Below are 15530 nucleotides of genomic sequence, written 5' to 3' on the forward strand. Positions count from 1 at the left end.
ATTAACATCATGTTGTATTCAGTAAGACGTAAAACTAATATCTGAGACCATAAAATCATCATGAAAGTGTTTTCTGATGTCACAAACAAGGAAGATGAAGGACTGTTTTCCACAGACTTCTTAACAATCCTGTGTATTCTTCAACCCCCTCTTTGGCTGCTGGGAAGAATGTAGGTTTAAGGCAGTTTATTCCAACGAAACACACAAACTACCAGTCATTTTGTTGTTTAAAATCCTGTAAAATGACGCTGCTTCAAGGGTTTATCCCTATGACTCAATTTCCAAACAATATCTTCATAATGAAAATAAAATAAAGCCTGAAAATGCTGCACTGATTTCTGTCTCAGGCTAAAGGCACTCGGCTATAATTAAAGCCACATCCACCACATTATAATCTGCAGGCCACACTGAATGTCACTGGTTGCAGTAACCCACAAACTGTCGTGATCCGTGGTTCATCTGCAGAATATAAACAGTGTGAGAAACATTTTTGTACACGCTTTACTTTATAAGCTCACAACGCAGCCACATTACACGATATTTTGAGCTACTTCTGCTTCATGTCAGCTCCTCTTTTGGTACAATGCAACGGGTATCACTGGCACCGTCACTGACATGTGGGTGATGAATGAAACAAGTTCAGACAAGGCATGTATGGGTTGTCAGAAAGCATCGTCCACAACAACAATCATCAAAAAGTAAGCTACATCTGGAATTCATACTATAAACTAAAGCTGGGCAGAAAGGAAGCTTTTTTTAAACTAAAAAAATTCGTGACAATCTAAACTGCTATTGGAATTTTTTTTATTTTTTTTGTACTATACTTTTTTATGAAACACAGCGAGTTGCACCAGATATACAACTCTGTGAATGCTTTTTACCCATTTAATTTTTTTTCCTTGCTGTTTTCAATTAAGTAAAACAAAAAAACATTGCCTCCTCCCAGAAAATTAAAAAAGAAAGATACATTTACCTATAAATATTCTCCAATGCCAACTAATATGCCAGGCCAATAAACAGGAGACACACACACACACACAAATCCAACATGGCAAAATGAGAACACACTCAGGGTCAACATCGAGCTCAGTCTGATGTGTGCAGTGGTACTTCTGGCTTCATGACTTTCACCTCTGCCAGGCGTCAGCCAATGAAATCACATTACAGAAATTACCTGATTAGGGTGGTGGCTACTTGTCCAGCAGAGCTGTGCAATACCGTAAATATTTGGTATGATCCAATACTAAGTAAATACAGGGCCCGTATTGCTAGTAGCAATATTGATGTTGATACGTTCAACTTATAAAGGCAGCTTAGGTAGAGGAGAACAGTGTGTCATGACTTATGAGATGAATCATCATCAATTTGCAAATTCATTTTAATGATCACCAAAACACTGTTTTTTTACTTTCCACAATAATTAGTTGACACAACAAAACACCTTTTCATGTATTTTGAAACTGGTTTTTTTTTTTTTGGAAGATTGTGCAATCTAAATGTGCCTGTCTCTAAAGACTCTGGGTCATCTTCTGTTGTTTAAATGTGCTATAGGCTATAAATAAAATTGACTTGACAGTCAACCCAACAAGGTTCAAACATTTTTCATAGTGCATGTTAGGACATTTTTTTAATTTTCAAAAAAACGAATTAATTTAACACAATTCAGTGGGCTACATACTGAACTGAATCAAAGCATTGATCCAATCATGCTAGTGTCTAGTATCCAATACCAATATCAGCACTGGTATCAAAACTGTTGATAGTTGGATCGATCGAGCCATCTCTACTTTCCAGTCTGGCAGTGAAATGAAGGGCAAGTGGAGCACTGAGGCTAGTTATCACTCTTTTGTACATTAATGACGTTAATAAAAGGCAGCTAACTTGGTTCATGCTAACTGCTAACTAAAGCCCTGTTAGCTTGCCCTGGGAATGTTGTTTAAATGATGATTATGCTAGCATAAGATACCCTCCAAACTGCAGGCATAACCATCTTCACTGAAGCAACATATGTGAGTCCTGCCTAAAAATGCAACTATTTTTATGAGCGTGCTACGAGTGCCGTCAGCAATAAGACTGCTATAATTTGTATAAGAAACAACTTTCAGAGTGTAAAAAACACTGTCTGTAGCCACAGATGCTAATGGGCAAGATTAAGCTTTGAATGCACAACTCTTGCATGTGTGTTAAATGTCTCAGTGACACAGGCCCAGAAACCAGCTGGTGTACAGACAGTGTTTTTTAAACTCTGAAAGTTGTTTCTTATACAAACTGGATCAATTTGAAATCAATCACACTTGCTTGTGATTGCTTTGGTCACTAGCAGATTGTTGTGGTTGCATGTAATTATAATGGAAAACACCTTGCCTCAGCACTGCAACCAACACGTTTCAAATGAAACAGTTTTTACTCTAAAGACAAATGGTCTCTATTTCTTGTTTGAGTCACACTTTTCACAGTTTCCCTACCACTGAGAGAATAGTTAGTGTTTGCAGTCAAGTCAGTGCCTTCTGTGCTGAAGAAAACTGTGACAATCTAATAATCACAAGACACTTTTTGGTGCAAAACCATATACCGCTTTTCCTTTTATTTTGCCTTTATGCATCGCTCAGGTGAAGTGTACTCCACAATCAATCATTAACTTTCTTTCTATAGTCCTGTAAGCTGCTGGATCCCAAGCTACAGCTGCATTTTTATCAAATAACTACCCATATAAATGTTAGGGAAATCTGTTTGTTTTGTGTGTCTGAAAGAAAGAAAATATTGGCTCATGTACTGGACTTTTTTAAATCACCAAATACAGATATGAGTATCAATTTCGAAATAAAAAGTTCTATATGTTGGGCTCGAATCATGAGTAACAACTTAGATCTGTGTCCGTCGCCTTCTTTGGCTCAAGATTTCGCTCCCGGCACAATAACCAGCTTGTCTGAGGTGAATGGACCGAACCACGTGCCAGCAGAGGAAGAGTGAAAGGTTTTGTGCACTGGGTGGAAGGCAGCAAGGCGGTGGAAGCACTCCTCTGCATTTAAAGCTCTTCCACTTCCTCCCTGTGCTTTTGTATTCTACCCAGGTAGGTTCAGCAGTCTGCTTCTCAAGGCCTCTTTAATGTATGCAGATAGCAGCGTTTATGTATGTGTGTGAGACAGAAGCAGAGAGAATAAGAGCAACAAAAGGGTATTACTCAGAGAGAGGGGAGGTGGTTTATTTGTGCACTGTTCTTACTATATTCAATGGACAACAGCCAACTCTGGTTCTTTCTCACCGTGCCAGTCTTTATGGTGCCATAATAGAAAGGCTACATCCTCCTAGCCTGTCCTCTTGTCAGATCCTTCCTGCTCCTGCACCCCCTCGCATTTAAGCCCTCTCTGTCTCAGCCGTTCATTCAGATCTGTATTAGAACTCCATCTCTCTGCTTGAAAGACAGTATGGTAATGCTCTGGTCTTGGTCTTTGTGAGAAATACTAAGCTCTCACTGAGTTGACCTGGATTTCAATTGCTGAAGAAAGGTGATGCTGAACAGAATCTCGACTGGCCCGAGGCAACGGAAACCACAAGAAAAACTAAAATTTGAAATTGATCAGATCAGTCCATGGTTACCTCATTTATTACGAATGACTAGTATTACGACTTTAAAGCTGGTAAAGACATTGAAACAATTAGCGGTTTAAGATGTGTAAGAAGAAGAAAGGAGAATATTTGATTGAAATTCATCAGGCAGACACAAACACAGCTCCATTCGGTGCTTAGGTTGCTAGTGTAAGAAGACAAATGTTTGCCAACACATTAGCCATTACAACATCCAAAGGCGATAATTCATCACAGCTGTTTGCCTGCCAAATTGGTTTGGAGTTCCATGATTTCTTATGTCCACAAAGATTGATACAGCTTTCGTTTCCCTACCCGAGAAAGCAACTAAACAGATGATTTGTCACTACCTCCAAGTGTTTTCCAGTCTAGCACAGCTTCAGTATTTGCAGAATCACACCGTTTGTCATTAGATTGTAAAAATCCTTTTCAAGCACCTGCATCAGAAAATTCATATGAATGTGTTATGACCTGCTGTGGTGAAGTTTGATTAGGCTTGGGCACAAATAATATGATCAGGGTTAGGAAGCACCGAAACAAAACACAGCTTAGTTTGAGCAGAAAAATGATATAAAGGTTTGGAACAACAGCTGTTAAGATTATAACTCGTGAGCCCTTAAAGTGATACATCAGTTCAATGATCTTATCACATATGAACCAAAATGGAATGCATATATTCTAAGAAAATATGCACAGAACAAGGGAAGATAATGCTTTCTCTAAATGTATAAAACAGAGGTAACTGAGTAATCAGATTACTCACAACAAGTCACTATAAATGCCATCAACCTGCATGTATGAACAGATGCAAGAAACAGTGGAAACCAATAATCACTGTTTTCTGAAAGCTTCTTTGCAACGCCCCTTGAACCCAGCTTCTCCATTTTGTGCTATTCATAGCATACCTAACTTACTCTCATAATGTATTGTCCTCTGTTCTGTAAAGATAAAGGGCATCTCTTTTCCCATAGACACGGGTGCTGATGCCGAGCCACTTCTGTCTTGGTGTCTTTTGAGAACCAGCCTATTTAAACAGCTTCACGCAGTAAAAGGTCAGGTAGTTTTTGTGGTGCAAAAGAAAAACTAAACACACCGTGTCAGTGGAAAATGCCACTCATATGACATATAACTGTTTGTTTCTAACTTTAAAGCTACTGATGTAGAAAGTTCAGGGAGACTTCAGAATACATGTTTTGTGGTTTAAAGTGGTCAAAATACTTTCCCAAAACTGCCTTTGATTCAAACAAAACCATATCAACAATGCCCTTAGGTACTACAAGGGACAGGACCTCATTAATGGGTTTTGCAGTGATGAGCATCTCAACCTGGATGTTTAATGGATGTGGCTGAAGAGGGTCAGGCTACAGAGAACAACAGCAAGCTGTCTGGCAGCAGCCACTGTGATAACCTCTTGTTTACTAATCCCGGTACTCACATAGCACAGCCTCCCACACACGCATGTGGACCAGACAGGCATGCACGTGAAAGCAAACATACACACACGCACACACACACGCAGACGTGTGTGTGTACTCTGAAGTTGGCTTGAATATTTGTCACACGTGCATGGAGGCACACATCAAAGAAAATGAGTGGGTTAGATTTATGCAAAACACACAGCAGCCTAAACACAAAAACATGAAGTAAAATTGGGGGAGAATTAAATGAGTAAGTGGGCAGATGGTTTCAGTGGTGACAGGAAAAGAAAATGAGATTAAACCAAAGTAATGGGGGAAGAGACAATGAAAAGGGGGAAGAGCATATGGAATTTTCCAGCAGAACGGGTGAAGAAAAATTGTGCTCTCCCGACATAGCTGGCAGTGCCCGCTGGATTCTTGATGATGCCACGCCAGTCTCATGCAGCTGCAGCCTGCCCAACTCTGTTTTCAGCTAACAGCCAGGAGCAGCACTGTTAGCAAGACATGGCAGCCCCCCTCCTCCTTCACATTCAAGCCATGGCCCAATAGAAGGCTCCAGGATATATTTAAAACAGAAAAATAGTGTTATTTATAAAGTTGGAGAGTCAGTTAATCTGGCTCAGAGGAGGTGCTGCTTTTAATAGGAAACAAAATGGAGAGGAAGATGGTTGAGGGCAGAGAGAGGGCAGCTGTGAGAGATTATGAGTAGGTGGGTCTGAACAGCATGAGTCATAAAGGTCTAAGCAGGCTAAAAGGGGGCACATTACAGGGCGAGTTTTTGAGTAATTCCTGATCTCATTAAGATTTATTATGTAAGTCTGGCTTCTTGGCATACATTTCTCACATGTGCTGCAGGCAAAAACCAGATGTTACTGTACACCTTTGGATGAAAGCTGTGCTTCCTACTAAGAGCTCCATGTTTGATAAGATCACTCAGGCAAAGCAGAACAACAACTGGGCAGGAGGGTAATTTTCCACAGTTCTTTCCTCCAAAATGGAAAATATAGGGTTGAATCTAGAGCCTAGTCTACCAGGCTATACCAGGCACACAATGTGACTGGGATTTGTCACATCGGCAAATTCTGGGGGAGGGTCGACCACAGGCAATCCGCATGCAATATCCCATTGTATATATATATAGAGAGAGAGATACTTAAAAAAACGACCGATTATAAATGTTATGCGGGTTAACATCAGTGGAGACTTGCACATTCCTTGCATTTGGCATTGGTGGCATTTCAGCACCGAGGGGCAGTGGACAGCTCCGCACTGATGTGTCATTAAGCCTCTCTCATGGGGGAGCACAAGGCAGAAAGTGTCGAGAGAAGGAGCGCATATCTGCCCGTATACTCGCATCGACATGCTGCTAATCAAGCTTTCGTTGCGGCGTTATCATCGTGACCATGGCAACAAGGGAAACAACTTATCTCGCCCGTTTTCTCTCCAGACAAACTGAGCTTGAGCATCCGCGCTTAGCACAGCAGGGCGGACTATCCATTCCTTCACCCTTCACCAACAATAGCAGCCCAAGTTCGCACAGCAGCTCACCGCAGCGGACAATCGAGGCGGAGTCCGGCAGGAGAGGCGGCGATCAATCCTTCTACAGGGCTAATTGTTATCTCCTGCTATACAGTACATCGCCCATGCTTAGGTGGGGAATTCTCCCCATTTCCCGGTGCATGAGTCACAGTGTGGTTACCGGCCACCCAGTGTGAAAGCCGAGCACTGTGGGTGCCGCGAAGGCTGCACAATGAAAGCCCAAAGTCATGCTGCTGCAGCGTGGGAACTGTCACTGGGCGATGAAGCAGTTTCTCTCACAGTGAGAACAGATTCACTACACTACACTATCCCTCCCCCGTGGGAGGAGACGACACGAATACACCCGGACACGAAGCGTAGAGGATCCGCGGCTCTGGCGAGCAGCCCTACCTGTCTCCAGGTGGAGAGAGATCCTCGCCTCGTTGATGTAAGGCGTGTCGCTCTTGGAGCGGACCCTCCGGATCGGTCTGCGGTCTACCTCCTCTTCCGGGGCCGCCGCCATGTTCCGCCAGCCGGGCAGCGTCCACTGGCGACCGGCGCGACTGCGAGAGATTCGGCGCCGCAGCAGCCACTCGTGCACCCGCGCGGGCAGGCGGTGTAGGAGGGGGGGCTATTGCAACGGTGCTGGAGGGGAGGAGGGGGGGAAGAGAGAGACAGAGAGGGAGAGAAAGATTGGATCCTTGATGAGCTACTGTTCCAGTAAGTGAGCGCCACCTGCTCAAGTTCCGACTCCACCTTGGCCAATGAAAAGCAATAGACTGCACTGTCCTCAAACACATAATTTTAACGGTCACATGTTGTCTGGAGTTATCGACTCTTACAATAAAAGACGAGAAATTCAACAACAAAAACGTTGGTCACAGATTGCAAATGACATTCCCATAATAGAAAAATCCATTGTTACGATCCTCGTGTGTGTCTCATTGAGGTGTCATCAATTATAAAGTGCTGAGAAATGTTTGGATACTGCTATGACCAATTATGGAACCACTCTTTATGCTAGAGCCTTATTACAAGGCAGTGCTGGCCCAGTAATATAATATGAAAATGACTGGTGACTTGTCCAAGGTGTACCCTGGGCAGGTGGATGGAAAGAAGCATACAGCAGACCTTATGCACGTTTGACAAGTTGAACAGGCTGCTGTCATGCTGACGAAGCCAGGCTTTTTCGAATGACCAATTTTAATAGAAAAATAATTGTCAATGATGTAGAAAAACAAAACCACCTGGTTTCAGCTTTTCAAATAGAATTTGCAATATATGTACATATACCCCATTTTTAATAAAATACAGAAATTGAAAATAATAAATAATTATAAATAAATACATAAAGAATAATTCAACATAATTGATCTAATTTTTAAAAAGGATATTAATAAGGCACTTTAATTAAAATAAAATAAAAATGCTGTTTGTATATTTTTTTGCTTTTTGTAAACTGTAAATGAATCAAGTTTGGGCAAAACAAGACATTTGAAGATGCTAATATATAGTTTGGGAACCAGATTTAACTACAATTGATAAATTCTTGATTCATAGATCAGTTGCCCTGGTAAATAAATGCTACCCAATTGATAAATAAAAGAAATATTTTTGCAGTTCTAAATAATGAAATATTAAATAATGGCTGCTATATTTTATAGGCTAAAGAAGTCAAATTTCAAATAGATCATTACGTAAAGAAAATGACTTACAGAGCTGGCTTTTTTAAACATATGAACACGTTTGTTAAAAAAAAAGTAAATGTGCTGCATTTGCATTAAAAGCAAAAACAAAATAAATAAAATCTTTACATCAGCTTGGATTATGGGATGCATGGACTGTATATGACCAATATATCATTATCCAATAAACCAGTCTTTTAACTCTACAAAATACAGTAGTAGTACAATGGAGAGAGACATCAGCAGAAGGGATTTAACTAATCTGCTTTGCCTCTTTTTATTTGTGTTATGAACAGTGTTGGTCAAGTTACTTGAGGAAAATAATCAGTAACTAATTACTGATTACTTCCCCAAAAAAGTAATCCCGTTACTTTACTGATTACTTATTTTCAAAAGTAATTAATTACTTAGTTACTTAGTTACTTTTTAAAAACATGATTTACTACCTGAAGAGGTGATAAAGCACAGATCTTTCAGCCCAATTCTGCTTTTTCTGCATAATCCATCATACAAAATGTAATCAAATGGAAAAGTCTCTTTTTTTAACTTGTTTTATCAGTTTTAATCTTTTAACTTTATGCATCAAGCAAAAATTTAATTATATGCAACATTCTCTGACTTGAATAAATTAGTTTAACATTTAAACCTATTTTCTGCACATTCCAGCACATAAAATAAAATAAAATATGTTTTGTGTTTACACTCACTCTTTCAAATAGATGCAAGTAAAACACAGCAGAAAATAAATAAAGTCAAAGACTCAGCGGTCCTGTTGCTCTATTTTCACCTGTAAAGCAGGAGTAGGGTAGGCGGAGGTTTACTCTGGTGCAGGTGTGCCGCGGTCAGTTGAAGAATCCGCGAGTTTCTCTGTGAGTTTCCCATTACATCGTTGGGCTTGCTCAGAAGTTTAGGGTTTTTTTTCGTTGTAAAAAGTTTTCTTCCCACGCACAACAGACTCTAATGTTTTTGTCCCTTTTTATGGAATCAAACTCAAAGTAAGGTCAGTACTTCCACGCTTTAAACGCTGCACGCTCATACTCTCTCCCACAATCGATATGTGATCCATTGTTGATCTGCACACAGCTGTTGTCACTAACAGTGCACTCGCTTACGTCACTGTCGTGAGACATTCTCGCAAAAAAATCACGGTTTTAGTAACGCAGTAACGCAGCGTTCCTACGGGAAAGTAACGGTAATCTAATTACCGATTTTGCAATAGTAATCCCTTACTTTACTCGTTGCTTGAAAAAAGTAATCAGATTACAGTAACGCGTTACTGCCCATCTCTGGTTATGAATGATATTAATTGACTGCTATAACACTGCAGTTCCATCCATCCATCCATAATCACACAGGATTCATAATGTTAACTATTATTGTATATCACTGCTTTGGTATTCTGCTTAATATTCTTATAATTCTACTAATTCATTGGTGACCTCTAGTGGAGATGACTGTAAACAGATTCACTGAGTTCACAATCACTATACCAACAACAAGGTGTTTAAATGTAGTTCTTTTAAAGCACAAACTGAGTACAACTTAGTCCACTCTTTTTTAGGGCCATACTGATGTGTGGATAACAGTTGACAGGGCCTACAGTATGTGGTACTTATACATGCTACACAGTTTTTGAGGGACACACTCACCAGCCACTTTGTTAGATTCACCTGTTCAGTTGCTTGTTAATGCAAATATCTCTTTAGCCAATCACATGGCACTAACTAAATGCATTTAGACATATAGACAGGGTCAAGATGACTTGTTACAGTTCAGAATAGGGAAGAAATGTGATTGAATTGACTTTGAACACAGCATGATTGTTGGCACCAGGCAGGTCTGTTTGTTTCAGAAACTGCAGGTCTGCTGGGATTTTCCTGCATAAACATCTCTAGTGTTTACACAAAACAGTTTAAAAGAGAAAAAAAACATCCAGAGAGTAGCAGTTCTCTAGGTTCAAATTCCTTCTTGATGCCAGAGGTCTGAACAGAATCAAATGTTTGATCATGTGGAGATTATAAACTGAAGTACAGCACCAGAGGTTACATTTTCTACCCACAGTAAAACATCTCTTGAAGCCAAATACAAACAAACAAACAAAAATATTTGTTCAAATTGGTACACATTACACTTTTGTGTTTAGATTTCATCACATCTCATTGTAAGTGCATGAATGCATTAATATGGAGTTAGCCAGTAACATGTATAACAGTTTTCCCTTTTCTTGGAAGGCTTTCTACAGGATTTTGGAATGTGTCTGTGGGAATTTTTGCCCATTTATCCAGAAAAACATTTGTGAGATGAAACTCTGAGGCTGGTTCCCAGGGGCCGTTCCAGGTCATCCCAAAGGTGTTTGATGGTGTTGAAGCTGAGATTCTGTGCGGGCCAGTCAACTTCCACCACATTAAACCCATCCTTTATGCACCTTGCTTTGTGCACTGGGGCACAGTCAGCTTTATCTCTGCAAAATAGGAAGCATGGAATTATACAAAATGTCTTGGTTAGACAAGAGATTTCCCTCACTGCAAATAAGGGGCCGGAGACTACTCTAGAAATAATCATATAACTTTATTAAATGATTAGGCAGTGTAGCTGAATACCTTTGTCCAGTGTGTGAACACCCGTTCAATGCAAAAACAAGTGTAGTACAAATGCTCCCTCTGCTGGACAAGTGGATTAAATGGGTTGCTGTTAACCTCGCTGAGTTCCCTGACAGGTTCATGTCCTCACAGCGAAGCCAATCCAGTGCAGTTGCTGAGCCGAAGTAGAGGAAAAGACGCCTTCCCACTTCCTTAAAGCCCCAGCTAATTGTCCAAGCTCCGGTCTGCCAGGTAGTTAGTGTTGCGAAACCGTGTGTCTGACAGACAAACCCAGTTCATCGATGAACACAGACAAAGACGTGCTATGCTGGCCTCACAAGCTAATGTTATGCTAGCTGTTGTTTCCTTGGTTACCGGCGCTAGCTTCTATGTCGTTAGCTTAGCCACCTAGCATACATGGTCAGCTATCAGTCTGTGCTCGAGTACACACCTTGATCGGTTAGTTAGGATAAACAATACCGTATCATTTGTTTCGCAACCTAAGTAAGTAGTATTGTGAATAATGAGCAGTGTTAAGGCAGCAGGAGGTGCATGTTTGTGTTGTGATAAATATGACCTTTGACTTAAGCAAAGCTACAATGACCTTTCAGCTAACAAAAGTGACAGCAGTGAAAAATGGTTCAGATACAACTAATGCTCAACCAATAAAAACGAGACAGTATAACACCACAGACGACAAACTTTTTAGTTTGCATGGGCAGTATAAACATATTCATAATGCATGTGTATTTTATACAGTTTCCAGTGACTAAAAACAAGTAAATTTCTTAGTTTATTATTATAGGTAAAATAACATTAAATACATGGTTTCTTCTAAATATGTGGATTTTCGGATATCATTTCTTAGCGCTCATATTCTATGTCAATGTCACACTTTTTTTTTAGTAGCACAGATAATTCTACCTTAAAATGCAGTGATAGTGTCCATAAAGGAAAATGTTCCTGTTAACGTAACATCATTTATATTTGGCCATAATTACTTCCATGGTAACAGCACGTCTGCACCAAAAATACTGCGCATGTTTCTTGAAGTGACATCACTAAGAGTAAATAGTGTGGTATGAGGAAAAAGTACACAGATGGTGGTGAGTTTACACTTTGCCTTACAGCATTTTTCTTTTTTGTTAAATATTCCTTCTGTAATCTACTCTGTTTAGCGTGATGGTCAAATAACACAGGGAAAATGTTTTTTAATTATACGGTTACTGTGGTTGTGTGGTAGATCGAGTGATTACAGTGAACAGAACAAATGTGTTCATAGCTAAGAGTATGGGTATGAGCTTTGTAAGACTTGACACATGTATGCTATGAAATACAAATTTCTGTGTTTGTCTTTGATGATAAATAGTACAATTTTAATCAAGACAGTCAATAGTTTCTATGGACTGACCCAGATAAAGCGTCACTTTAACAGTACCTTTGTTTCAAAGGCATTTCAGGATTGATCAATAAATCCATTAGACTGGAGCACAAAATAACGTCTGCTGCGCGAGACAAAACTTTCATATGTTTGTTTTAACAAACTCAATTTGTTAAACTTTGGCTTACTAGTTGAAGGAGTATCAGATATAAAGCCATAGAGTCAGCTATAAATAGTGACAGGGTCTTGTCTTTCTTCCCCAGTTGCAATAACCTAATGATTGTGCGCCAGTTTACCTGCAGAGCTGTTTTATTTGCTCACTTGAGAAAACCTGGGGGCAGACAAGCCATGGCTAGACCAAGCTCAGGTAAAATTGATTATTTACAGTCTCTGCCACAAATCTGTTAGCAACAACTGTCGTAGCATTTCACTGCCTCGCTGTGTTTATGTGCAGATCTGGCAGCATTCAGGGAGATTTTCTCCAAAGCCAAGAATATCGCCATCATCACTGGAGCAGGGGTGAGTGCGGAGAGCGGAGTTCCTACTTTCAGAGGAGCGGGAGGCTACTGGAGAAAATGGGAAGCACAGGTATACACCTACAGCTGTTGGTCCAGTACAACCAGCTCTCATGCTTTGTTTTGAGTTTTTAAAAATATTTCAGAGAGAATCATAGGTCATGATAAAAATCTAATTGCACAATTCAAAACTGTTAGGAACTGGCCTCGCCTGAGGCCTTTGCCAGAAATCCCTCACGTGTTTGGGAGTTCTACCACTACCGGCGTGAGGTCATGCTCACAAAAGATCCCAATCCCGCTCACCTGGCCATCGCTGAGTGTGAGGAGCGTCTGAGCAAACAAGGGCGCAAGGTCACCGTCATCACGCAGAACATCGACGAGCTCCACCACCGAGCTGGATCCAAAAACATCCTGGAGATCCACGGTGAGCAAAGATGTCTGATGCGGGCAAACAAACGTTTCTGTATGATAATTGTTGGTTCATATTTTGTTTTTGTTTTTTTGTTGAAATACAGGAAGTCTGTTTAAAATACGTTGCATGACCTGTGGCCATGAAGCAGCCAACTACAAGAGCCCCATTTGCGCTGCCCTCGAGGGCAAAGGGTAAGAGCGTCATCCGGTGCGGTTTGGTATATTGGACTGTGTTTTCCCAACAGTGTGAAAATGTGTTATAAGAGATATCGATCGCAGTCATTTGCGCCCCAAATGCCAGAGAAAGCGGGCTGTTTCAGTCAGTCAAATGTCAGTGAGCTAAATAACGCCTGATGACACGGTGAAAAAGGAAAATATGTGACACAAATCAAATGTCACTTTAGAAGCCGCCGTGCCACTTACCTGACATTTAAAATGGACGATGTTGATAGCTGACAAATATTCCTGTGGTGAATTCAGTCTCAGCTGCAGAGTGGATGAAGTCACGCGCTGAAATTCAGAATGAATAGCAGAACCGATCATGTCATGTTGAAACGTATCTGTACTGACTGTGCTGTTAGCGATTCAGATTAATTTAATTTTCTTTCCTATTGCTACTGCTCAAGGTGTGGAGACATACTGGTGTGCTTTATCACAGCACTGCAAATGGTCAATGAAAAAAAACAACAACTAAAGAACTGAAAATATCATTTTGAGTTTAGATGTTTTTCTAGTCAAAAGTATGAAAATTGTTTTAAAAAATATTGTCAGAAATTCTTGAGCCATCCTTATTTCTTCACATTTTGTTTCCAAGGAGCCAGACTTTCTTGTAACTTTATAAACTGCTCTTGAGAAATACTTCTCTGGGCTTTCTGGAGGTCTTTCTGTCATTGTCAGTCCAGTTCATGTACTTGACCAATTTCAGAGGAATGTTTTGTTTGTTCAGCCACTTAACACTGACCTTTTAATCATTCGAGCATAAAAAAATGGCTAACTCAATGGATGAACCTGTGTCGTGTCTACACATAAACAAGTTTAATTTGTATCTTTGGGCAATTTGTTGCTAGCAGCCTGCTGCAAAAACACATAATTTGTCCACTTTTCCGTAGTCGATTCTAAAGGAAATGCGAGCACAGTTTGACAAGGATAAAAGTTGTATTTTTACAGCAAAAAAATAAAAATCCCAAAAAGCTAATATCTGAAAACTTGAATCTAAATCAAATAAACAACAAATCCCACTAAGATTAAGAGGCTGTGGAATGCTTTCGTGCTCACAGAAACGCTCATAACAAGCAACCAGCTTTAAGCCAACATATTAGAACCACTCATCCAACGACATCAACGACACAGCCCTGCAATCACTTGGGTCACATGCATCCTAAAAAATAGACAAAGAATGGTCAAACAGATTCACATGGAAGAAGGCACAAGTGTGTGAGGTTGTTGAGTTTTACCAGGATTTCAATTACATATCAGTAAAAGCGTACTTTATGGTCCTGCGATTGTCTGTCTCCCTGCTTATACGTCTCTATTCGGACAAGGGGGAAGAGCAGTTTATGCTCGCCTCAAAAAGGTTCGCATGCAGCTCTCCAAGATCCTGATTCTTAGTCGTTGTAAGCAGCCAACTCAGAGGCAACTCCTCCAGAAAGGAAAAGTGACCTGTTCCATGATTAAAATCAATGATCTGATTAGAAGTAGGGGTGTAACAGATCACAGAACTCCTGCTTCTAATCAGATCATGGATTTTAATCATGGAGCAGGTCACTTTTTCTTATCATCAAAATATAACTTTGCTTTTGATAAAAAAAAAAAAAATGAATTTAAGATAAGATAACTCTTTATCACCATTGCACAGTCATACCTTGTACAATAGTACAACGAAATTGGAAACTGTCCCACGTTGGCACTGGGCACAACTAAACACAACACCAAACAAATTTAAAGTGGATTTTCTATTCGGACACTCCATGGCCACAGTCTCAGTGGTGCAATCACTGTAGGTCTTTGAGTCTTTACTGCAGTACATCTGTGAGGGCAGTGCTATACCTGAAAGTCAGTGTACCTGAGGCTCAGGTTCAGTTCAATTTTATTTATATAATGCCAAATGGGGGTGTGGCTGTAGCTCAGGAGGTAGAGTAGACCATCTACTGATTGAAAGGTTGGTCGTTCAATGATGTCAAATATCCTTGGGCAAGATACTAACCCCAAATTGCTCTCCGATGCATCCATCAGAGTGTGAATGTGTGTGAACGTTATCTAGTAAGCACTAAAAGCATAGGAGAAAGTGCCTATGTGAATGGGTGTAAATGGATAATTGTGGGATATCTAGAAGAGCAGAATCAGTATATAAGAATCAGTCCATTTACCATTTAAATAACAACAACAGTCACCAAACGTACAATAACCATTGTCTCACTTGGCAACAGTGGGAAGGAAAT

At 40.2% G+C, this 15530-nt stretch overlaps 2 protein-coding genes across 4 annotated transcripts in view; one reads left to right on the forward strand and one right to left on the reverse strand.

Annotated features, from left to right (window-relative positions):
* Positions 1–7268, reverse strand: part of phactr1 (phosphatase and actin regulator 1) — a 47028-nt gene extending 39760 nt beyond the window's left edge. Inside the window, exon 1 of the mRNA XM_085252165.1 lies at positions 6933–7268. Within this exon, the coding sequence (XP_085108291.1) occupies positions 6933–7044 (112 nt within the window). The 5' untranslated portion in view covers positions 7045–7268. The remainder of the gene's footprint in view (positions 1–6932) is intronic.
* Positions 7269–10889: 3621 nt separating this feature from the next.
* The window catches only part of sirt5 (sirtuin 5), a 7010-nt gene continuing 2369 nt past the window's right edge, over positions 10890–15530 (forward strand). Inside the window, exons 1-5 of one of the 3 annotated variants that reach the window (XM_085252169.1) lie at positions 10890–11037; positions 12430–12533; positions 12621–12754; positions 12880–13105; positions 13197–13284. In XM_085252169.1, the coding sequence (XP_085108295.1) occupies positions 12443–12533; positions 12621–12754; positions 12880–13105; positions 13197–13284 (539 nt within the window). In that variant the 5' untranslated portion in view covers positions 10890–11037; positions 12430–12442. The other 2 variants (XM_085252170.1, XM_085252171.1) reach the window with 2 other exon arrangements.

The sequence above is a fragment of the Mchenga conophoros genome, linkage group LG17 (genome assembly GCF_057382185.1).
Source record: "Mchenga conophoros isolate Kocher_MC1m ecotype Shallow Benthic linkage group LG17, M_conophoros_male_GT1.1, whole genome shotgun sequence".
Classification (NCBI taxonomy): Eukaryota; Metazoa; Chordata; class Actinopteri; order Cichliformes; family Cichlidae; genus Mchenga; species Mchenga conophoros.